We start from the raw sequence: 23,829 nt of genomic DNA, 5'->3' as shown, positions 1-23,829 counted from the left end.
TAGGCCAGAGAAGACTCCATGCCAACCTGAAGCTGAAGAAGATATTGTTTGCTAATAGGCTTTGGAGTCATCTCCCAAATTTCTGTCCTAGCCCCCAGTCATATCTAACACTGGCCCTGGCAGATACTCATTTCAAAAATTGACACATGCTAATCATCAAACAGAAAATATTTTTTTTTCTATCTTTGCTACCTGACCATTTTATTTTTTTTCTAATTGGTCTTGGGCTCTGGTTTCTGCTTTTCTTTTTGTCTTCTTTTAACTCTTTCCAGGGACTTCTGTCCATTGTCTAATTCTCTCTCTTCCAGTCTTCAATTCCTCCTCATATCCATCTCTAACATCGATCTCTTCCTTTCATCTTTTTTCTGTTCATTTTTCAGCTTCTCGGTCTGGAATTCATTTTTCTTACAAACAGGTTCTCAGTGACTCTCTCCTAATCTACAACTACATACAGCTTTCCATCTTTCCTTCATCCCGAACTCGTCCCATTCCCTGTCACTCACCTTTCACAGTCTCTTAATAGTTCTCTGTTCTATTTTCCCTCCCTTCCCCCTTCTCTCTCCCCACCCCCAACCCCAGTCTAGCATGTCCTCTGTCTCCCTGGTACTCCTAGTGGCCCAAAGCAGATTCATCTAATGTTAGCTCCATGATACGAAATCTACCCAGTTTTTCTGTACTAGGAGTGTCATTGCTTCTGATAGCTGGTTTGCTAATATTTTCACTAATAAGATGTGTTGATAGGTCTATAAGATCCGCAAATTGTCCTGTCTTGCTGCCTTTGGAGAACTGAGATCACTGCCTGCCTCAAGGGAGCCAATGATGTTACTTTCAGAAGACAACAAAGAAGTTAGGCAAATACAAAGATATCCAAAGTTAAGGACCTTTAATGTAGTCACAAATTCAACGTATTGCGGACCCGACATGGTTGTATTTCGGCATGTAAACCTGCTTCAGGGGTCAACAAAGCCTTTAAACATATGTCAATGGAAGTTCATATGACATATGTTAATAGAACTTTGTCCTATGCAGAATAAATCACGGTGCCCATATGAAAATGAGGCACTCCTGCACTGCTATGCGATAACGGCTCCAGAACAACCTTTTTCAATTCTGTCTAAATTCTCCAAGACCCTTAGATTCCCATTCCAGTTTGATGATCAGGTCCAGACATTCCTATTTCTCTTTTTTTTTTTTTTTTTAATTTTCCCCCTCCTGCATCCTTGTTTCCCACATTAAGTCTACCTCTTATGACAGCCTTCAGTGCATCCGATCCCATACCACTCCCTACCTCCCCTAGTCACAGTCCCAAAATATCCCTAACTTTTTAATTTCACAGTACTGTCCAGAATTTCTTTCCCTTGCTGGTTCAAATCCTGACAGACTAACCCACTCCGGCGCATGGTCTGATATCACAGTATTTTCTGTTTCCAAGGTTGTTGCTGACTACAGCAAATGCCTCCCCATTAATATAAATTCTGTTCAGGCATACTGTTAATGTGGATGTGAGTATAATGTATTGTCCCTGCAGCTAGTGTTGTGCCTTTCAAATGTCTTGTGTAATCAAAGGTTTACGTAAATCTTAATTGAATCCATGTCTCTTTGGCTGTATCCTTGTCCCTTTGATTTATCCTGTTTGATTGATAACCATATTAAAATCCACAACATATTTCCCATTCATAGGCTGTGAGTATACTCCACCTGAAATGTCATCCCTTATTATCAGAATTGCCATTTGTGTTTTTCATCCCTCCCCCCCTCCCCCCAAACTACATGCCCCACACCAGGCCTCATATATTCTGTCATTCAACATTCTGTCATCTCCCTTTCTCAAGTGGGTCTCTTGTAACATCACTGCATCCTAGTTGAGGCTGTTTGAAAACCAGATGTCTTTTTCATTACCACTTTTAGCCCCTTGAGATTCAGTGACCTAGTTTTGATTCCATTCATTTCTGTTCCATTCATCCTCACCCAACAAACTACCCATTGCTCACATTCTTATTGTGGAAGATTCAGTCCTCCCCCACCCCCATTATAACTCTCCTAGTCGTCATCTAACAACCAACCCCCTTTCAGAAGAGTGCCTCTTCCTGAGATCAGCATCCTCCAACATCTATAATTCCAAACAGAACCAATCTGCACCCCTTCTTTGTTTATCTCAACCTGACATCTATATAACGATTAACTCAGGATCTTTTTCAACTAACTGAGACCCATTCCTTAGACACAACATTATTTAAACACATTGTCTCATCTTGGAACTCCCAGCATCCAAATTGTCAACTCCTTAACTCTCCAGTTTCAGTCCAATGGTGGTCTCTACCCTCAGTCCTGCTCTTCTTGTCAATACTCCCTCCACAGTTCTGTTTCTGTTTACGTCACTAGGGATCCTTGCCTTTTCTTCCCTCTGGAACACGTTGCCAGAGAGTTTGATGCTTGCAGTTTTTTCTCTTGTCCCTACCCTTTTCTAAACTTTGTCACATTTTTAATTCTTGCTGCAGCCAGAGCCTTGCCCATCTCTTCTGAAGTAGTTCTCTTGGTTTTGCTAGACTAAGAACACAGTAGCAAAGGAGAAGGCCCACTTTTATTTTCTGTTTTCTGAGTATTTCAATGACTTCTTTCATCACTTTTCTCTTTTGAAACATAACAGTGGATAACATCATCGATTACCTGGCCCTTCTATTGAATTGCCTCTACCTTTATTTCTACATCTTTCTTAGTTAAATAATGGAAACATGCTACATGTTTCATGGTCCCTTTTCTCTTGTGGGGCATAAGATTCGGTGTGCTCTGCCTACTAATTAAGGGGCTTTCCACCACTGTCTCTGCTGGAGCTAACATCATTCGGCCTACTCTCCACTGTTGCAAGACATTCTAAGTATATCTCTGTTTTAGGCAACCCCTTATTTGGATTTTGGAGTGTGTGATTTTATTTTCCAGGTCTGCAGTTTACATTTTAGCTCTCTGATTACTGTCTGCAATGCTTTGTGTTTGCTGCTGGGTTTGCTGTATTGACTTGGTTTGCTCTACCTTCAGCTGTTTTGCAAATTCAACAGATGTTGGCTGCCACTTCCTTGATATTCATCCTTACCATAGCAATATTTTCACAGACCTCTGCCAACCATTTTGTCAAATCCCTTCTTATACTTTCCCTTCTTGCATTCACTTTCGACACAGCTTTCTTCTAACTCTGACTTGGGTACTGACACTTGTAGTATATGCGGCATTGCTGAATTGCTGCCCAACTTATTTCTCACAAACAAACTGGAATGTCTCTAAGTTCTTGTGGGCCAACAAGGCTTCTCCCTCTGCACAAATCACTCTTGATTGGGGTTCAGTCCTAATCTTTGGCAGTTGGAGGATATTTTTCTTTATTAGAGCACTCTTAGAAAGCAGCCATACTCTAAGGCTAATGCCACTGCCTCATTGCTGTATAATCTTAATTTGCACATGTAAATAACTTAGATTTTCAGTAGCAATACTTATTGTTAGGATTTTGGTCAGTAGGCGCTAAATTGTTATTCTTTACTTGTTTGAGAAAATATGGAGATGCTCAAAACAGATTCCTGTTCCTAACAATTGATGCCTGTCTTTACAGGAAGGCTGGTTTCTCATTCCACTCCTATTCGCTGGTGGCGTGGCCAAGATCCCATGGGTTCTAGCAGGAAGGCCTGTGGCACTGGTCAAAGTTTCTTCAGTTGGTTCTCTGACCATAGCTTTCCTGCTGCAGACAGGATTGCTGAGGTGAGATTCTGTAAGATTTGTTTTGCTGCTTTCATTATATATTTTTGTTTAATATCAATATTGCTGTAGCTACCATGCCAGTAGTGTGAGCTTCTACAGTAGTACTAGCTAAGTGAAATGAATAAATACTGAAAACTTGGATACTAATAACATTTCTTGAAGCTATAGGGATTTTTTTTTTTTAATTTTGTTTCCTCCTTTTTTTAAAATTGTGTTGTAACTCTTGGTTTCTGTGCTCTTGCTTCCCATACATTAATCCAGGATTGTTTTCCTTCTGTATCTCTCCCTATGTCTACTCTTGACCTCTTCCTTTTTGCTTTTCAAAGCTACTTCATGGGCTGCAACACCAAGTGCCAGATCTTAGGTATCCAGGATTTTTCCATCCATGTTCATATGTAGTGCTGTTGTCCATTTCTCCAGCTAATCCTGTTTATTTTATTTTTGTAGATCATTAAGGAGGACCTTTGGCCGAATCCCCTACAATACTATCTTATGGGTGAGGGGGAAAGCACAGAGAATAGAGAGGAGGACAGGTAAGTCTTATACTTCTATCTGGTGGGTAGGGATATCAGCTTTTCGAAGTAAAAAGATTGAGACCTGAATATAAGGTTATGAGGAAGATCTGATGGGTAAAAGGAGCAGAGCACAGTCTACCATTAATAAACAGCTTTCTGTGTCTTGTTGTTTTGCAGTGAAACGGAGAATGGTGATGACTGTGTGGTGATTGTAGATGATGATTATGAGGAGGAAGAGGAGGAAGTGCACGAGATCTTGGATGAGGAGAAGCATGGTGAAAGTTAGTATGGCACTTGCAGAGGCAACTCATTCTTCTGGATTGTGAACGTTAATGATTTTGATTTGTTGCAATTTAGCTAGAAACTTAGTATGAGCAGGGAGGGGCTGTTGTAGGTAGTTTACAGTATGTAAAAAGATTGTTTTAGAGTTGATATATAGCCACACAGGAAGACCCTGTTGCCTATGGCCTGTGATATGGTATGGCAAACAGAGTGTGCCCATGTAGTGTAGGGCTTTAATACATTCTAAAATAATTTGCACTCAAATTGATTTGTTCCTGCCAAAAAATACCAGAATAATGCATCCCATGTTTTGCAATTCTCCAAGGACAAGCAGGCCAGGTAATTCTCACATGCGGGTAACATCATCCACATTGCCCAGTGCAGAACACAAACAGGCTCATTTTCAAAGCACTTAGCCTCCCAAAGTTCCATAGAAACCTATGGAACTTAGCCTCCCAAAGTGCTTTGAAAATATGCCTCAAAGCATACTATCCGAGAGCACGGGACCATTAAGTTTCTCTATCCGTGGTGAGGAGAGAGCATGTTGCTCACAACTCCTTACAGCGTCTGGTGTGTAGTGTTATTTTTCTTTTTGAGCTTTTATGCCTTCCCAGAGGGTATTTTTTGCCATGATTTTCCCTCCCCCCTTTCAGGATTGCTTTTACTTCTTAAGGTTTGTTTGACCCGGTTTTTAAATTTCCTTATTTTTCTTGAGCTCACAAGGTTCTCTTAAGCCTGAACTTCGACCGGGGTCCTTTCCCCTTAATTTTTTTGGGTGATTTGCCCCTTTTTCTATCCCCATCAGTCGTTTTATTTGGCCATGGCTGTTTTCCCTTCCATGTTGTCAAAAGTTCCCAGTGGCTTCAAGTACTGTGCTCGGTGCAGTCAGACAATCTCTGGGGCTGAGACCTTCCTTAATGTTGGGGGCCACACTTTAACCCCACTAACTCTGTTCTTTGCTTGAGTATGCAGAAAAGAACACAGTTACCCAGAGGGTTTTGGAGAGAATATTTGGAGTCAGGTCTGAATCATCAATGTTGGCATCAGCGTTGGTGCTTGCACCAGCATCGGGTGCATTGGTCCCCATGTCTGCTAGACCCATATCTGACATTGGAAGTGGGCATGCATTGAGCAGGCCTCCACCTGCTTCAGGGCCGTCCACTGGGCAGGGCCCTCGGGACCGGTCAGCATCAGACACAACACTGAGTTGATGACATCATCGTCAGCACTGAGGGGTGTTGATGCTCGGCATCAGGTAAAACCCCAAGGAGCATAAACCATCGATCCCCCTCAAAGCATGCTACCATGGCACCAAGGGATCTGGTACCCCAGAAGCATCGACACCTGAAGAAGCGCTCTCCCTCCATCGAGGAGGTGTCGGCACGGGGGTCTCCGGTAACCAGAACCAGGTGCCTGAGTCAACAGCAGCAGTTCAACAGACTGTCTCTGAACCGATGCCCCAGCCTTTCCCTATGTTAACCCTCGATGAGTGGATCCAAGCCATGCTCCAGGAGCACTTGGTAGGGATTCATTGGCATCAGGGGTGCTTGTGCCAGCCATGACAGGATCCTTAGATAGTGCTGGGGAGGAGCCGGCTGTCTTGGTACATGTGGATGTGGGAGGGAGGTTCTGGAAGCCAAATTTAGGCTCTTAGATAGAAAGCTGAAGTCCAGATCCTCCAGGGTAGCATTTTCAGAGATGCTCCCTGTTCCACGCACAGGAACCAAAAGGCAGGCAGATCTTTAATGTGACACACTTAATGCGTTGTTTAGACACATTTTTTCAGTCTCGGCTAGTCTTATGTCTTTCAATTGTAGATTTTTATATATAGATTGTAATCTAAATATACATACATAACCAGTCCTCATATATTTTTATATTTGTGACCTGTATATCATGTACTTTTTATCATGCATTTATATATATATATATTTTTATATATGTATATAATCTTGTTTTGAACAAAAGTTTGTTTTGATTTTACATACTATTGGAGATTTGGCTAATCCAACTGCTCTGGGAATATATACTGTTTTACAAATTCCTAGGTATGTTTTTCATATGAATGATTTTTTGTCTTATTTTATTTATCATTTTTAATTAATTTTTTAGTTATGTATTTTATGTGGTGGTGATGTTATATTTACTTGTCACAGGCCCCTGACGCAGGCCAGTAGGACCGAAACACGACTTGTGTCAGATCGCTTATTTTATCAATTTGAATAAAGACTTTTTTGTGGACACCATATGAGAGAGGTTATTTGCTCCACTACTCTTTGCTTGGCATTTGGTCTTCAGTGGAGTGGTTTACCTTCTGTTGATGTTGGCTTTCGTTATTCAAAAATACCATCTTGGAAGCCCAATCCAGATGCATTCCTTGTATTTGCAAAGGTGGAAAGAAGAGAAAACGTCAGCCATTATGGTTAAAAGGTGAAGTAAAAGAGGCCATTACAGCTAAAAGATTGTCCTTCAAAGATTGGAAAAGGACCCAAGTTAAGAAAATAAGAAGCAACATAAGCACTGGCAAGTCAGATGTAAAGCGTTAATAAAGAACACTAAAAGAGAATATGAAGAGAAAGTTGCCGCAGAGGCTAAAACTCACAGTAACAACTTTTTCAGGTGCATCAGAAGCAGAAAGGCTGCGAGGGAATCCATGGGACCATTAGATCACAAAGGAGCAAAAGGGGCGCTTAGGGAGGGCAAGGCCATATTGGAGAAACTGAATTAATTCTTTGCTTCTGTCTTTACGGAAGAAGATGTAAGAGATCTGCCTGTACCAGAAATGGTTTTTAAGTGTGATGATGCAGAGAATCACCCTTAAAGAACTGAAAGAAATCTTGGTGAACCTGGAAGATGTACTGAGCCAAATTGACAAACTAAAGAGTAGTAAAAATCACCCGGACCGGATGGCATACATCCAGTTGTACTCGAGCATGAAATTGCTGATCTGCTGTTAGTAATATGTAACCTATCGTTAAAATCGTCCTTAGTACCTGAAGATCGGAGGGTAGCCAGTGTGACGCCGATTTTTTAAAAGGGTTCCGGGGTGATCTGGGAAATTATAGACTGGTAAGCCTGAAGTCGGTTCTGGGCAAAATAGTGAAATTTATTGTAAAGAATAAATTACAGAACAAGTAAACACACATAATTTAATTGGACAGAGTCAGCTTGGGTTCAGCCAAACGAAGTCTTGCTCACCAGTTTGCTTCATTTCTTTGAAGGCATGAATAAACATGTGGATAAAGGTGAGCCAGTTGAAGTAGTGTATCTAGATTTTCAGAAAGCTGTAGATAAAGTTCCTCATGAGACTCCTGAGAAAATTAAAGAGTCATGGGATAGAAGGCAAGGTTCTGGTGTGGATTAGGAATTGGTTAAATGGTCATTTCTCTCAATGGAGGAGGGTGAACAGTGGAGTGCCGCAGGGATCTGTACTGGGACCGGTACTATTTAACATATTTATAAATGATATGGAAATCGGAACGACGAGTGAGGTGATTACATTTGCAGATGATACAAAACTATTCAAGGTTGTTAAAACACGTTTGGACTGTGAAATATTGCAGGACGACCTTAGGAAATTGGAAGACTAGGCATCTAAATGGCAGATGAAATTTAATGTGGACAAATGCAAGGTGATGCACATTGGAAAGAATAATCCATATCATAGTTACCTGATGCTATGGTCCACCTTGGGAGTTAGCACTCAAGAAAATGATCTAGGTGGCGTTGTAGATAATATGCTGAAATCTTTTGCTTAGTGTGTGGCGGCAGCAGCCAAAAAAGTAAGCAGGATTCTTAGAATTATTAGGAAAGGTGAATGGTGAATAAGACCGAAAATACTATAATGCCTTTGTATCGCTCAATGATGCATCTGCACCTTGATTATTGCGTTCAGTTCTGATCGCCATATCTCAAAGATATAGTGGAATTAGAAAAGGTTCAAAGAAGAGCAACTAAAATGATAAAGGGTATGGAACTCCTGTCGTATGAGGAAAGGCTGAAGAGGTTAGGGATCTTCAGCTTGGAAAAGAGATGGATGAGGGGAGATATTATTGAGGTCTACAAAATCCTGAGTGGTGTAGAATGAGTAGAAATCGATTTTTTACTCATTCTAAATGTACAAAGACTAGGGGACACTCGAGGATAGGAGGAAATATTTTTTCACTCAGCGAATAGGTAAGCTCTGGAACTCTTTGCCGGAGGATGTGGTAACAGCGGTTAGTGTATCTGGGATTTGTAGTATGGAATGCTGCCACGATTTGGGTTTCTGTCAGGTACTTGTGACCTGGCTTGACCACTGTTTGTCAAACAGGATACTGGGCTAGATGAACCATTGATCTGACCAAGTATGGCTACTCTTGTGTTCTTATGCCTCTGTTCCCTCACATGGCCCTTAGTCTGTGATGAGGTCACTGGTGCCTCATGCAGTACCGACATCCACAGCTGTCCATACAGGTATCCCCTTGACATCGAGGGAGGAAGGTTTGCCGGACTCGAGGGTGGAGCCTGCACCTCGATGACATTCCAGGCAAGGGCTAAGCTCTTCATACTCGAGGCAGGCTTGGTCTCAGCCCTCCCATGAGGAGTTCTTTGCCGACACCAGTACGGAGCGCTCATGGGCATTTGATGAAGATCCAAGATACTTCTCAAAGGAGGAGTCTTATGGTAACCCATCAGACTAACCACCAGATGAGAGACTAAAGTCTCCACCTGAGAACCTCTCCTTACCAGCTTTTGTGAAGGAAATGGCGTCTGCCATTCCAATTTGGAGACTGAGGACAAGCCCAGGGCTGAGATGTTCGAGGTCCTGGATTACGACTCTCATCCTAGAGAGGCTGTGACTGTCCCGCTTTACAAGATCTTGTATGATGTTCAAGTGAAGAACTGAGTTCCCTCTGTCGGTCCTGACCTCCTCAAGAAGACTGACAACATGTATTGGGGATAATCTTTTTGGAGAGAAGATGGAGCAGGTCGCGAACTTATTGAGAAACACAATGATACCATCAACACTCTCTCTTCTGCCAGACACCTTCTGCACCCTCCTCATCTAGGAGTTTTTGGGGGAAGTCGAAGAGGGGTCCCTATTACTGAGAGGCATAGGAACACCCCTTCTTCTCGCCCTACTCAGCAGACTTAGCCCCAGCGTGCTCGTTCTTGTCAGCAGCGTGTGCCTAAGCCCCAGCTGGCTCCCCACTTGAAACGGGGAATGAGTTTTTGACTGGCTCCAGCAGAACATAGTTGCCTTGACAGTTCCATATGAGCTGCCGATAGGAGGGAGGAGGCTGGGTTTTTTTCAAGCAAGGTGGCCCCTTGTAAGCTCTGACCGGTGGGTTCTCCAAATAGTCCATCTCAGTTATGCCCTACATTAGCGTCAACAACCACCAAATTACCCACCAAGAGCATCTCCAGCTCTCAGTACAAGCGGGTACTTTCAGAGGAACTCTCTGCCCTTGTAAAGGCCCAAGCGGGCAAGCCCTTTCTACCAGGGGAAGAGGGGGATTCTATTCCAGATATTTCCTTGTCCCAAAGAAGACGGGTGATGCGTCTCATCCTTATACCTAAGCGTGTTGTCTTTTGATCTCGCATCAGTGTAATTTTCACCAAATGTCTAGTGGTGGTCACAGAGTTGCTACACGGACTACAAAGAAGACCGACCAAAATGATAAAGGGGATGAAGCAACTCTCATATGAGGAAAGGTTAAAAAGGTTAAGGCTGTTCAGCTTGGAAAAGAGACGGATGACGGGAGACATGATTGAGGTCTACAGAATCCTGAGTGGTGTAGAACGAGTTGAAGTGAATCGATTTTTTTTTTTTTTTTTTTTTTACTACTACCAAAAGTTTAAAGACTAGGGGACAGTCAAGGAAGTTACATGGAAACAAATAGAAGGAACTCTTTGCTGGAGGGTGTAGTAACAGCGGTTAGCGCATCTGGGTTTAAAAAAGGTTTGGACAAGTTTCTGGAGGAAAAGTCCATAGTCTGGATTGAGACAGACATGGGGAACTCCTACTGCTTTCCCTGGGATTAGTAGTATGGAATGTTGCCACTATTTGGATTTCTGCCAGGTACTTGTGACCTGGCTTGGCCACTGTTGGAAACAGGATACTAGGCTAGATGGACCATTGGTCTGACCCAGTATGACTTTTCTTATGTACCTGGATGATTGCCTGGCGAAGAGCACGTGAAGGAAGATGCTAGGGAGTCCATGCAGAGAACTATTTTAGAGCTACTAGGGTTCATTTTAAACTATCCCAAGTATGATTTGCTCCCGGATCAGCAATTGGAATTCATTGGAGCCCTGCTAGACAAGCAGCAAGCGCGAGCCTTTCTCCCTGTACAGAGAGCAGACATTCTAGTTGCACTTGCCACTCAGGTTCGAGCCAGCCAGCAGATCACAGCTTGGCCAATGTTGAGGTTGCTAGGCCACATGGCCTCCACTGTGCATGTCATTCCCTTGACATGTTTCTACATGAGAACTGTCCAGTGGACCCTAGCTTCCCAGTGGTGTCAAGCCTCCGAGAACCCCTGTGGATGTCATCTGGGTACCACTGAAGTTGGTTCAATCCTTCCTCTGGTGGACTGTGCGATCCAATTTGACCATGAGACTTCCATTCCAAGTTCCTCAGCCCCAGAAGGTGCAGATGACGGATGCATTCCACTGGGGGTGGGAGCTCTCTTGGGTTGGCTTCACACTCAAGATGCTTGGTTAACTCAGGAGACAGATCTTCATATCAGTCTTCTGGAGCTATGAGCAATCTGGAACTCTCTAAAGGCTTTTAGAGATTGGTTGTTCAACCAAATTGTACTCATTCATCAGACAGGTTGCAGTGTATTACATCAACAAGCAGGGGAGTACTGGATCATACTTTCTGTGTCGGGCTGTCCAGATGTGGCAACAGGCTGTCCAGAGCAGGATAGTTCTCAGATCTACATATCTAGTTGGGAAATCCAATAGCCTGGCCAATAGACTGAGCAGGGTCATGCAACCACATGAGTAGTCGCTCAGCATTGGTGTAACCATTGAGGTTTTCCAAGTGTGGGGCACTTCCTTGGTGGATCTCTTTGCCACTCTGTGTAATCACAAAGTCCCTCAGTATAATTTCAGGGTCACGGCTGTGGCAGTGCCCCTGTGTCTGTCACCTCTTCCTCCTGTGGTCAGGTTCTGTGGCTTTATGGACTGCCTTCTCCCTGTTTCTCAAGCCGCATTCCAGAGATTATTCTAGCCCTGCTCTGATGATCCAGTTTCCTGGCCTCACTCAGGTGTTTCATTGTGCAGTATGATAATTTGATTCCAGGAGTGAGCCTGAGAATGGCGCTCCTTAGAAAAGACAACCATGAAGGCACCAAGCTAGCAGTACCCTGCACGTGCTTCTAGTCACAGGGAGGGCCCTACTCTCGATCCTATAGAACCCATGCAACTGGGTCACTCTCCTCTCTCAGTACAAGAAAGCCAGAGGCGTCAGACCCTTAATTTATGTCTGTTTTGTGGCGAGAATGGACACTGTGCCTCCAAGTTCCCAAATAAATCTGGACCCTTGAACCAAGCTTTGGCTGTAGGCACCACACTGGGCCCTTGGGCCCTTTTCGCACTCAATTTCTAATTCCAACGGTGCTTGATTTAGATCAAGGAGAAGAGTATACTGAGGTTTTCCTGTATTCTGGGGCAGGCGGAAACTTCATAGACGAAGCCCTGGTCCTGCAGTTCAGCATCCCAACGCAAGAGTTACCCAGTATCATTCCGGTCTCATCAGTCTGTGGTCATATTCAAGGACACCTAAGAACCTGGACAATCCCTGTATATCGGTGATCACAGGGGGAACATTATTCTATATGTCCTCCAGACATCCATGCAGCACATTGTCTTGGGTTTACCCTGGCTACAGAGACACAATCTAACCTTAGACTGGGAGAGTGGTGAGATTATGGCTTGGAGCGATGCTTTTGAACATTGCCTGGACTCTGACACTTCTGCTATTACCCTAGCCACTGTATGTGTTCCTAATGTTCCGCTCCAGACCTGTGGATTCCTGGCTAAGGCCTGTCCTGAGCAGCCATTGGCAACTTGGTCCTCATGTCAAGAGAGCAGGGATACTGCAAACCTGTTCCTGGGAGGGAGCTCCCTTCAGAGTAAGACCTCTTACTTGCATCCAAGATTCAGACTCTGTCCAGTGGTTGTCCTAAGAAAATTCCTCAAGTTCCAATGGCTTGTACCATGCCCGAAGAACTGGACCCTGGATGTGGGGTTCAGGACATCCTTGTTGCCAGGGGGCCCTGTGATCTCGAGGACAGCCCAAGGAAGACTGCAGGCTGTGGTATTAACCTAGCTCTGTTCTCAAGATCCAGTCCTGTCTTCAAGCTCCAGACTTGTTCTCAACTTCCAGTTCTGCAGTCCATGTTTCAAAGCTCATCAGCAGGTTCTGCCGCTTTTACGTACTGCCTTCTCCCTGTTTCTCAAGCCACATTCCAGAGTTTGTTCCATCCCTGCTCTGATGTTTCAGCTTCCCAGCCTCATTCTCATGTCATCCAAGCCTCACTCTGACATCCCAGTATCCAAGCCTCACTCTGGTGTTTGTGTGCTTCAAGCCTTATTCCTGAAGGCATGATATTATCAGTGAGGGCTCTCATAAGGAGGTATGAGACACTCAAACTTTGCCTTTGCAACAGAGGTCTTCTGGTGATTTCTTGCCAGCGTGTGTTTGTACTTCTAGCTTGTTCTTGTTTTCTCCTCTGCCTTGCCTGTGCTTGTTCCTGTTTGGTCCTCAGCTTTTCTTCTGTAACTTCCTTGTTCCCAGTTTTGCCTTTGTTTGTTTCTGTTTTCTTTGCATTGCTCCCTTGCTCCAGTTCTGAGCCTTGCTTTCTAACTCCAGCCCTGTCTCCTAGTACATGCCCTGACTCTAGTTCTGTTTTCCCGTGCCTCTACAGTCTAACCCTGCTGTTGGCTCCTGCTATATCTAAACTCTGTTCTCCGAGGACAAGCAGGCTGGTTGGTCTCACAAGTGGGTCGTCTTCGTCCATGGCGGCCCAGGAACCAGAAGAAAAATTTTGCCAGCAAAAATGAAGATTTTTGGGAACATTCGTCGTGTGAGCAGGATAGACTGCGCATGCGCGAATGGCTTCCCGCCCACCGCACGAGCTTGTCAGCTTTAGTCTTTTTTTTTCTCTGCGGTTAGTTGCGGCTGTGTTTTTTGCTCCGCTCTGTTCGGCCCAGGACGAAGACTTTGCAATCCTTGTTCGCTTTCTTTTTCTTTTATTTACTTTACTGAAATTTTTTGTTTTTAAATATGTTGGTTTCCCGTTGTTTCCTTATTCTTTTTTGCCCATTTTAAAGTTTCCTTTTCAACACGGCCGACCTTTAGGCCGCTCGGTCGGGTTCTCCCCTTTTTGTGCCCTTTTTGGCACAATCGCATCGTTTGATTTCGCTGAGGCTGTGTTTTCTTCCATGTCATCGAAGACACCCAGCGGCTTCAAACGTTGTACTCGGTGCAACCAGACCATCTCAGGTACCAATACCCACGCCTGGTGTATCCAGTGCCTTGGGCCCGACCATAGCCCAGCCGCTTGTAGTCTGTGTCTTTGTATGAAGAAACAGACCCAAGCGTCTCGAGAGGCTCAACGAGAAAAACGTTTTGGAGCCGGGTCTGGTCCGTCGACATCGGCGTTGACATTGACAGGAGCATCGACATCGGGGACCAATGTAATGGCTGCTGAGAGACCACTTCACGCTGGGAGCAGTGAGACATCGAGTGGGTCTCCACCTGTCTCGAGGCCTCCTGCTATGCCCCGAGGATTCCACGTCTTCCTCGTTGGTACCGAGGAGTCTTGATGACGGGCGTTGAGCGAAGGCTAAGAAGCACCGTCATCGTTCTCCGTCAACGCACAGTACTGGGAGCTCCAGGGCGTCGAGAGAGTTGGCACCCGAGAAGCGTCCGCGCCGAGAGGACTGCTCCCCCTCGATACAGGAGGTGCCAATGCGTTGGTCTTCAGACAGCCCGGTACCTGCTCTTGAGCCTCCACGGATTTTGACACCGCCTGTTCCACCAGCCCCACAGTCTTTTCCAATGGTGGCTGTTGACGAGCGTATCCGGGCCTTGTTTCTAGAACTTCTGGAAGGGTTACTGTGACAATCAGCTTTGATGACTGGGTGCTTGCGACCCCTGTGTCATCTGCTGTAGCGGTGCCTGGCCCTTCACCTGTGGTGAGGTCTCTGACCTCGGTGCCACCTGCGGCATCTGCGTCGGCTGCCACCCAGGTCGACTCCCCTTCGACGTCGGTGGAGGAAGCTTTGCCGCAGTCGGATTGGGCGTCGACTTCTCAACATTGCCACGGAGGACATCGTTCTTCAGCGTTGAGACAGGTCCAGTGTCAGAGTACTTTCACTCAGGTTACGTCTGACACTTAGCAGGAGCGCTCGTGGGCATCAGAGGAGGATCCCAGGTACTTCTCTTCCGATGAGTCTTTCTGGATTCCCTCTGGACCTTCTCCTCCGCTTGAAAGAGGATTATCTGCACCAGAGAGTCTTTCTTTTTCCTCTTTTGTTGGGGAAATGGCTACGGCTATTCCTTTCCCTGTGGAGGTTGAGCCCAGGTCTGACATGTTGGAAGTCCTGGATTATTCTTCTCCACCTAAAGAGGCTGTGACAGTCCCGCTCCATAAGGTATTGAAGGAAGTCCTTATGAGAAACTGGTCCGCCCCTATGTCTGGCCCTGTGGTTCCCAAGAAAGCAGAATCCCAATATCGGATCCACGGTGAACCTGGAATGATGAGGTCCCAATTACCCCACAATTCCATGGTGGTGGATTCCGCTCTCAAGAGAGCCAGGAGTACTAGAGACTATGCTTCGGCGCCCCCAGGCAGAGAAGCTAGGACTCTTGATTCTTTTGGGAGAAAGGCATATCAGGCCACTATGCTCGCGTCCAAGATCCAATCATACCAGCTCTTCACAAGCATACACTTGCAGGACTCGATAAGTCAACTGTCCAGCTTGGTTGATGCGCTCCCTGCGGAGTTGGCCGAGCCTTTTCGCCAGTTGGTCAGGCAGCACAAGGCGTATCGCAAGTTCTTGGCCAGGGGTACTTTTGACGTAACATCCAGGATCGCTGCTCAAGGTATAATGATGCGCAGACTCTCATGGCTGTGTGTTTCTGACCTGGATCATTCGGTCCAGTAACGGATGGCGGATGTTCCTTGCCGGGGGGACAATCTTTTTGGAGAAAAAGTAGAGGTTTTTGTTAACCAGATTAAAAAGCATAATGATGCTATGGATTCTCTCTCCCACCGGTCGCCTTCTGCTACAGCTTCCTCATCTAGGAAGTTTTTTGGAGGGAAGAGAAGTGCTCCCTATTCCTAATGTAGGCGTAGGTACACTTCCGCTTCTTGGCGGCTTGCCCAGGCTCAGCCCCAGTGCACTCGTTCTCGTCAACAGCGTGCATCTAAGGCTCATTCTGCTTCCCAGCAAAAGCAAGGGACGGGCTTTTGACTGGCTCCAGTTCAGCATAGCCTCTATCAAAGTGTCTGTGCCGTACGACTTGCCGGTAGGAGGGAGGTTGATGTTTTTTCACCAAAGGGTGGCCTCTTATAACCGACCGGTGGGTTCTTCAAATATTCCGATTAGGATACACCCTCAATCTGATATCCAAACCTCCAAATTGCCCACCGGGAGCTCATTTTTACAGCCCCCAGCACAGGCAGGTACTTGCAGAGGAACTGTCCGCCCTTCTAAAGACCAATGCGGTCAAACCCGTTCCACCAGGGGAAGAAGAGCTGGGATTCTATTCCAGGTACTTCCTTGTGCAAAGAAAACAGGGGGGGGGGGGGGGGGATGCGTCCTATCCTAGGCCTAAGAGGCCTGAACAATTATCTAGTCCGAGAAAAGTTCAGGATGGTTTCCCTGGGCACCCTTCTTCCCATGATTCAGGAAAATGATTGGCTATGCTCTCTGGACTTAAAGGATGCTTATACCCATATCTCGATACTCCCAGCTCACAGGAAGTATCTTCGGTTTCAGCTAGGAAAACAGCACTTTCAGTACAGTGTACTGCCCTTTGGTCTGGCGTCTGCGCCCAGAGTGTTTACCAAGTGTCTGGCTGTAGTCGCAGCGTCGCTATGCAGACTGGGAGTGCATGTCTTCCCTTATCTTGACGATTGACTGGTGAAGAGCACATCAGAGGTGGGCGCTCTGCAGTCCATGCGAATGACTATTCAGGTGCTAGAACTACTGGGGTTCGTGATCAATTATACCAAGTCCCATCTCACCCCAGTTCAAAAATTGGAGTTCATTGGAGCACTGTTGAACCTAAGGACAGCTCGAGCTTTTCTCCCTGAGGCGAGGGCAGACAATCTCCTGTCCCTGGTGTCCATGGCTCGAGCGTCTCAACAGATCACGGCTTGGCAGATGTTGAGACTTCTGGGTCACATGGCCTCAACAGTTCACGTGACTCCCATGGCACATCTACACATGAGATCAGCTCAGTGGACCCTAGCTTCCCAGTGGTATCAAGCTGCGGGCAGTCTAGAGGATGTGATCCAACTGTCCACAGACTTTCGGAATTCCTTGCAGTAGTGGACGATTTGATCCAATCTGACCTTGAGACGTCCATTCCAAATTCCTCAGCCACAAAAAGTGCTGATAACGGATGCATCCCTCCTAGGGTGGGGGGCTCATGTAGATGGACTTCACACTCAAGGAGCTTGGTCCTTTCAGGAAAAAGGTCTGCAGATCAACCTCCTGGAATTAAGAGCGATCTGGAACGCTCCTAAAGACTTTCAGAGATCAGCTGTCCAACCAAGTAATCTTAAATCTTAATTTAGACAGACAATCAGGTTGCCATGTGCTACACCAACAAGCAGGAGGGGCACCTGATCTCGCCCTCTGTGTCAGGAAGCCGCCCAGATGTGGCTTTTGGCATGCTGTCACGGCATGTTTCTCCAAGCCACTTATCTGGCAGGTGTAGACAACAGTCTGGCTGACAGGCTGAGCAGGATAATGCAACCTCACGAGTGGTCACTGAACATGGGCGTAGTCCGCAAGATCTTCCGAGCGTGGGGCATGCCCTCGGTGGATCTTTTTGCCACCCAGATCAATCACAAGGTCCCTCAGTTCTGTTCCAGGCTTGAGGCCCACGACAGGCTAGCGTCAGATGCTTTTCTCCTGTATTGGGGGACAGGCCTTCTGTATGCATATCCTCCCATACCTCTAATAGGGAAGACTTTGCTGAAACTCAAGCAAGACCGAGGAACAATGATCCTGGTTGCTCCCTTCTTGCCCTGTCAGATCTGGTTTCCTCTTCTTCTGGAGTTGTCCTCCGAAGAACCGTGAAGATTGGAGTGTTTTCCGACCCTCATCACCCAGAACCAAGGGGTCGCTTCTACATCTCTGGCTCTCACGGCCTGGATGTTGAGGACTTAGAATTTGCCTCCTTGGGTCTTTCAGAGGGTGTCTCCCGAGTCTTACTTGCTTCCAGGAAAGATTCCACTGTTATTCTTTCAAATGGAGGTTTGCCATCTGGTGTGACAGCAAGGCCCTAGATCCTCTTTCTTGTCCTACACAGACCCTGCTTGAATACCTTCTGCACTTGTCAGAGTCTGGTCTCAAGACCAACTCCGTAAGAGTTCACCTTAGTACGATTAGTGCCTGTCATTGCCGTGTAGAAGGTAAGCCTATCTCTGGACAGCCTTTAGTTCGCTTTACGAGAGGTTTGGTTTTGTCAAAGCCCCCTTTAAAACCTCCACCAGTGTCAAGGGATCTCAATGTCGTTCTCACCCAGCTGATGAAAGCTCCTTTTGAGCCACTGAATTCCTGCCATCTGAAGTACTTGACCTGGAAGGTCATTTTCTTGGTGGCTGTTACTTCAGCTCGTAGAGTCAGTGAGCTTCAGGCCCTGGTAGTTCATGCACCTTACATCAAATTTCATCATAACAGAGTAGTCCTTCGCAGGCACCCTAAGTTCCTTCCTAAGGTGGTGTCGGAGTTCCATCTGAACCAGTCAGTTGTCTTGCCAACATTTTTTCCCCGTCCTCATACCCGCCATGGCGAAAGCAGTTTACATACTTTGGACTGCAAGAGAGCATTGGCCTTTTACGTGGAGCGGACGGAGCCCTTCAGACAGTCAGCCCAGTTGTTTGTTTCTTTCAATCCCAACAGGAGGGACGTTGCCATTGGAAAATGCACAATCTTCAATTGGCTAGCAGATTGCATTTCTTTCACTGATGCCCAAGTTGGGCTGACTTTACAGGGTCATGTCACGGCTCATAATGTTAGAGCCATGGCTGCGTCAGTGGCCCACTTAGTCGGCCTCCATTGAAGAGATTTGCAAGGCTGCAACGTGGTCATCAGTCCACACATTCACATCTCGCTACTGCCTTCAGCAGGATACCCGACATGACAGTCGGTTTGGGCAGGTGGTGCTGCAGAATCTGTTCGGGGTTTAGAATCCAACTCCACCCCCCCTAGGCCCATTTTGATTCTGTTCCAGGCTGCACTCTCAGTTAGTTCTTTTTGGTTTCAGGTCAATCTTATGTCCTTGCCATTGCGAGGCCCAATTGACCAATGTTCATTGTTTTGGGTGAGCCTGGATGCTAGGGATACCCCACTTTTGAGAACAAGCAGCCTGCTTGTCCTCGGAGAAAGCGAAGATACTTACCTGTAGCAGATATTCTCTGAGGACAGCAGGCTGTTTGTTCTCACAAACCCGCCGTCCTCCCCTTTGGAGGAGTTGTTATGGTTGGTCTTGTTTATAAGCAGACACTGTTGTGCGGCGGGCAGGAAGCAGTTCGCACATGCGCAGTCCATCCTGCTTGCGCGACGAACGTTCCCGAAAATCTTCAGTTTTGCTGGCAAAATTTTTCTTCCAGTTCCTGGGCTGCCGTGGACGATGATGACCCACTTGTGAGAACAATCAGCCTGCTGTCCTCTGAGAATATCTGCTACAGGTAAGTATCTTCGCTTTCCTAGCTCCTGTTATATAGCCAAACCTTGCATCTTGTTCTTGGCTCCTGCTATAGCCAAGCCCTGTTCCTTTTTTCTGCTTCAGCCAAACCCTGTTCCTGCTTCAGCCAAGCTCTGTTCCTGGTTTCTGGTTGCTGCTCCAGCCAAGTCCTACCTTCAAGTTCCAAAATTCCAGTCTTGCTTACAAGCTCCAGTTGGCTTTCCAGCTTCAGTACAGTTTCAAGCTCCTGTCCAGCTTTTCAGCTCCAGCCTTGTCTGCGTCTGTAGCCCTCTTGAGATCAGCCTCTGTAGAGGAGATTTGCATGGCTACGACTTGGTCTTCAGTCCACAAATTCCATGTCTCACTATTGCCTTGAGCAAGATACCTGACATGATAGTTGGTTTGGACAGACAGATCTGCAGAATTTGTTTGGGGTCTAGAATCCAACTCCACCCTCCTAGGCCTGTTTTATTCTGTTCCAGGCTGTACTCTTGCACAGTTTGTATATAGTTTCACATTACTATTTCAAACTCGCCATTGTGAGTTCTAGTTTTCTTACTGTTGTTGTTTTCGGTTAGCCTGGTAGTTAGGAACTCCCACATATGAGTATTATCTGGCCTGCTTGTCCTCAGAGAAAGCAAAGATACTTACCTGTAGCAGGTATTCTCCGAGGACAGCAGACCATTAATTCTTATATACCCTCCCACCTTCCCTAGATTTGTTTAGCTATTTTACTGTACTGATGGTCCCACACTCTCGTGACAGGTAGGAAGGCACTTGTGCTTGCGTGGTGGGATCTCTGTCATGAGCTCTTAGAGAGTATGTTGTAAAGGCATTCCACACCAGATGATGCAGATTGTCACCCACATGTGAGATTTAATGGCCTGATGTCCTTTGAGAACACCTGCTTACATGTAAGTATCTTTGATTTATTGCTGTCTTACTCTGTTGAAAGGGAATTCAAGTAGGCGTTGAAGAAACCCAGCCCTGGAGCAATTGAGAAAGGCATTTGTGATCGTAACCTGAAGGAATAAATGGATTGCATTTCAGTATGATAAATTCCACTCTTTTTCTCAGGTGCAGTTTATCCAGCTGTCTCTCTGTCTTTGTGGTTGTCCATATGTTGCCTTATTTTTGTATCTTGCAGATCTGGACCCAAATGAAGATAAGGTGGATGTTTTTGCAAGGCAGAACACTGGCAATATAGAGGATGGTGAGAAGAGAACTTCAGGAGCAGAATATATGGATAAGATAGGAGAGAAAGATAAGGATGGCTAAGGTGGTGGTACTCAACTACATCCTTGCTGATACCCGAGGTACAGAAGGTTGCAGAAAGGCTGAAACTGCAGCTGGAGAGAGCAAACTGATTACGGACGCTTTGGATCAGGCTTTGCCCTGTGGTGGGCCTGCAGTGTGAGGCCCTTGAATTTCTCTGGAAAATGCATCAAAACCTTTTTCAAAAATTGCACTGCTGAGACCCCAGTCGACTCAGATGGGTTTTTAAAAGTTTATTTTTTATGGGTTAAATCTAGTTTTATAATATTTATAGAAAAAAATGGGCATAGGGTTTAAGCTACAGACATACAAAAAAGAAGGAACAAATTCCGCAGAACAGGAGCAAGATTACAAGGAGCAGAATGAGCTGAGAGGACTAATGTGATATCACAAAGTCTTATTGACACGGCCATGTTTCAGTGAATTGTGCTTGCATCAGGGGTCCAATGTCTAATATGAACGATATGTTTGTCACCTTCCTTTATACCAGTGCTTCCCAATCTTTTTGTGGCTGTGACCCCAAATAAGATAGTGACCCCCCCCCCCCCCCCCCCCCCGGAAATGCGGAATAAGGTACTTATAGAGAGACCAATTAGGCTATGACCCCAAAAGCAGGTTTTGTGACCTCATTTAGGATCCTGACCCGTAGTTTGGGAAGCTCTACTTTGTACCAAAAAGGGAAAATATTCATCAGCGTCACATTCTAGCATATCTTTGTATGTGAGATGTGACTAGATCTGGTCAATATTCAATAAACTTGTGATGACACAATAATCCTCTTGGCTGGTTCCACTCTTGCATCTCTTATTTTAAGCTATAGATGCTAAGCATCAGGTTGCTTGAAGGAGGTAACTAATCTCTTAGATGATGTCTGGTAGTGGTGTATGCATAAGTATGATGCTCAATAAGGGTTTAATTTTTTGTGTAGCTCTGGTGGCGTTTTTCCTTTATTTATTGATAGTGATCTTTTACTGGCTGTCTAAACACTACTTGCTGCATTTGGTGTTTCACTTCCAGGAGAGCTGAGCATGTCAGCTGCAAGGTGTTGGCCTTCTTGTGGGCATCATCCTGCTCTTGGGAGGCCTTTTTGCAGTGTGAAGGAAACTTCATGATAAATCAGTAATATATGGAAAACACTTAAGTTCTCAGCACTTAATACAAAAATTGTAAACACATGCTTATTTAATGATTAAATATAATGATGTGATTAGACCAGTGCAAACCTGTCTTCTGTATGGTTATGTTGACTTAGCTTCAGAAGATGTTTAATCCAGAGCTTTCTAGAAAAGACTCGAGGCCTTTACTCCACAAGTGGGAGTTTCCATGCCCTTTGACAATGCTGCTCCTCATCTTGTTCTCATCTGCCAGAAAAGTCAAATGCATTTGCTTTAGCACATCCCAACTTCCTTTGTAGCTTTCTCCATTTCTTCAAAAAAACCCTGAAATCCCTTATTTGCCATGTTTTGGCACTTTCTGCATTCAGTTATCTTGCACAATGTATTTTTTGAGTCCATTTGAAATATTTTTTTCCAAAGTCTTCGGTCACCTGTTTCTTGAAAATTAGATGCTTTAAAGAAAAAAAGAAGATGACAGCTTCAAGTTCTTTGCCATGTAGAAAGATGTCTCATCACTGGAATTCATGAGGTTTGCTGCAGATATCTGGTTCATTGCTACCGGTTCATTGCTACCGGTCCCTTGGCCTGCACCATGTATTCAATTTTGCTGAAGATTTTGGGCCTGAATAGTCAGGTTCTTTACCCTGCTGAGGGAGAAGTCCAGTTCCATAAATCTACTGTCAGAAGACTTTATGCACTGAGCAATGCTGACAAGGCCCTATTGAAGTGACCCTTGACCTTTTTGGCTCCTTTTATCAGAAAATAGGCCCTTCTGACTCACAATTGAGGAATTCATGTAGTCTTGTTTCTGAAGTTTCTAACAATCTTCCCCAGAACGATGCTTCCTTTAGCTAGGGAACAAATTTCCCCCTACAGATTTGTCTTCCCCAGCTCTTGGTCTTAAGCCACATCGTCTTTGCCTTCAGATGATCCCAAAGCGTTAGCTGCAGTACTCATCTACTCTCTTTCAGGCTGTATAGTTCAGTAAGAGGACACTCCAACCCTAACTGCTACCACTTCTTTAGTGTTCCTCCGGACCAGTCCAGAAATGACTGTTGGGTTGTGCACACTTACCAGCAGGTAGAGACTGAGAATTCTGGTTGTCACGTGAGCCTATAACACACTTGCCCAACCTCAGTTAGAATTGATATTCTCAGTCTCCAGCAGGTGGTAGGTGGTGTGCCCTTCAGGCTTAGTATTGTGCCTTTTTCCTTCTTTGTTCTTCATAAAAACAAAGAGAAGAACTGTTGGCTTCTTTATTTCTTCTTAATCTACTTTTCGCTCTGTGCTCCGTCAATCCCCTTTTTTGCTAGCAGAGGCTGAGGCCCGTGGGGGTTCTCTGTTGCTTCGGGGGTTCAACACAGGTGGCCGAGTCCCTCCCCCTTTCACCTCCTGTAGTCTCTTGAGGGCCTGTAGGGGTCTCGTTTTCCTGGACTGTAGGTGGTGGGCCTCAACTCTTTCGAGTGAAGGATATTTTGAAGCACCTGAGGAGACAGTCACGTTTTTTTTTTGGGGGGGGGGGGGGGGGAGCAGAGAGCCTGGACACCACCCTTTTGAACTGGGACAGTATTTCTTTTTCTGCTGGCTTGTTGGTTCTTACCAGTTAAAAGCAGCTAGCATGTCAGAGAAGCTTGAACGCTGCCCCGTTTGTCAACAGCATGGTGTTTGCAAGATTTGCAATGTGGTATTGGCTGGAGCGTTGGAGTAGGCTGACTTGGTGTGCTCTGGGGGTGTCGGTGGACCTGCGGTGCCATCTGCAGAGCCGGGTTCCAGCAGACTGGTGGTTCCCATTTCGGCGGGAACTGCTGCCATTTTGAATTCCCAGTCAGCAGCAGTAGAGGGGCCTCTGTGGCTCTCTCCTCACTCTTGTCTTGCTGCTTCAGTGGTGGTACTGGGGGAATTTCTCGAAGGAGGGTTTCCTCCTGAATTAATTTTAGCAATGCAGAGCATTTTGGGTTTTTTTGCTGAAGTAGTCGGC

General features: G+C 45.7%; 1 protein-coding gene across 1 annotated transcript in view; it reads left to right on the top strand.

Moving 5' to 3' along the window:
- Positions 1-21,289, top strand: part of LOC115463480 (protein SET-like) — a 65,573-nt gene extending 44,284 nt beyond the window's left edge. Inside the window, exons 4-7 of the mRNA XM_030194020.1 lie at positions 3,596-3,741; positions 4,189-4,274; positions 4,434-4,537; positions 20,609-21,289. Coding sequence (XP_030049880.1) covers positions 3,596-3,741; positions 4,189-4,274; positions 4,434-4,537; positions 20,609-20,739 — 467 coding nt within the window. The 3' untranslated portion in view covers positions 20,740-21,289. The remainder of the gene's footprint in view (positions 1-3,595; positions 3,742-4,188; positions 4,275-4,433; positions 4,538-20,608) is intronic.
- The last annotated feature ends 2,540 nt before the right edge of the window (positions 21,290-23,829 follow it).

The sequence above is a fragment of the Microcaecilia unicolor genome, chromosome 2 (genome assembly GCF_901765095.1).
Source record: "Microcaecilia unicolor chromosome 2, aMicUni1.1, whole genome shotgun sequence".
Classification (NCBI taxonomy): domain Eukaryota; kingdom Metazoa; phylum Chordata; class Amphibia; order Gymnophiona; family Siphonopidae; genus Microcaecilia; species Microcaecilia unicolor.
The sequence above is the reverse complement of the archived record's forward strand: the minus strand, read 5'-3'. Positions and strand labels throughout refer to the sequence as shown.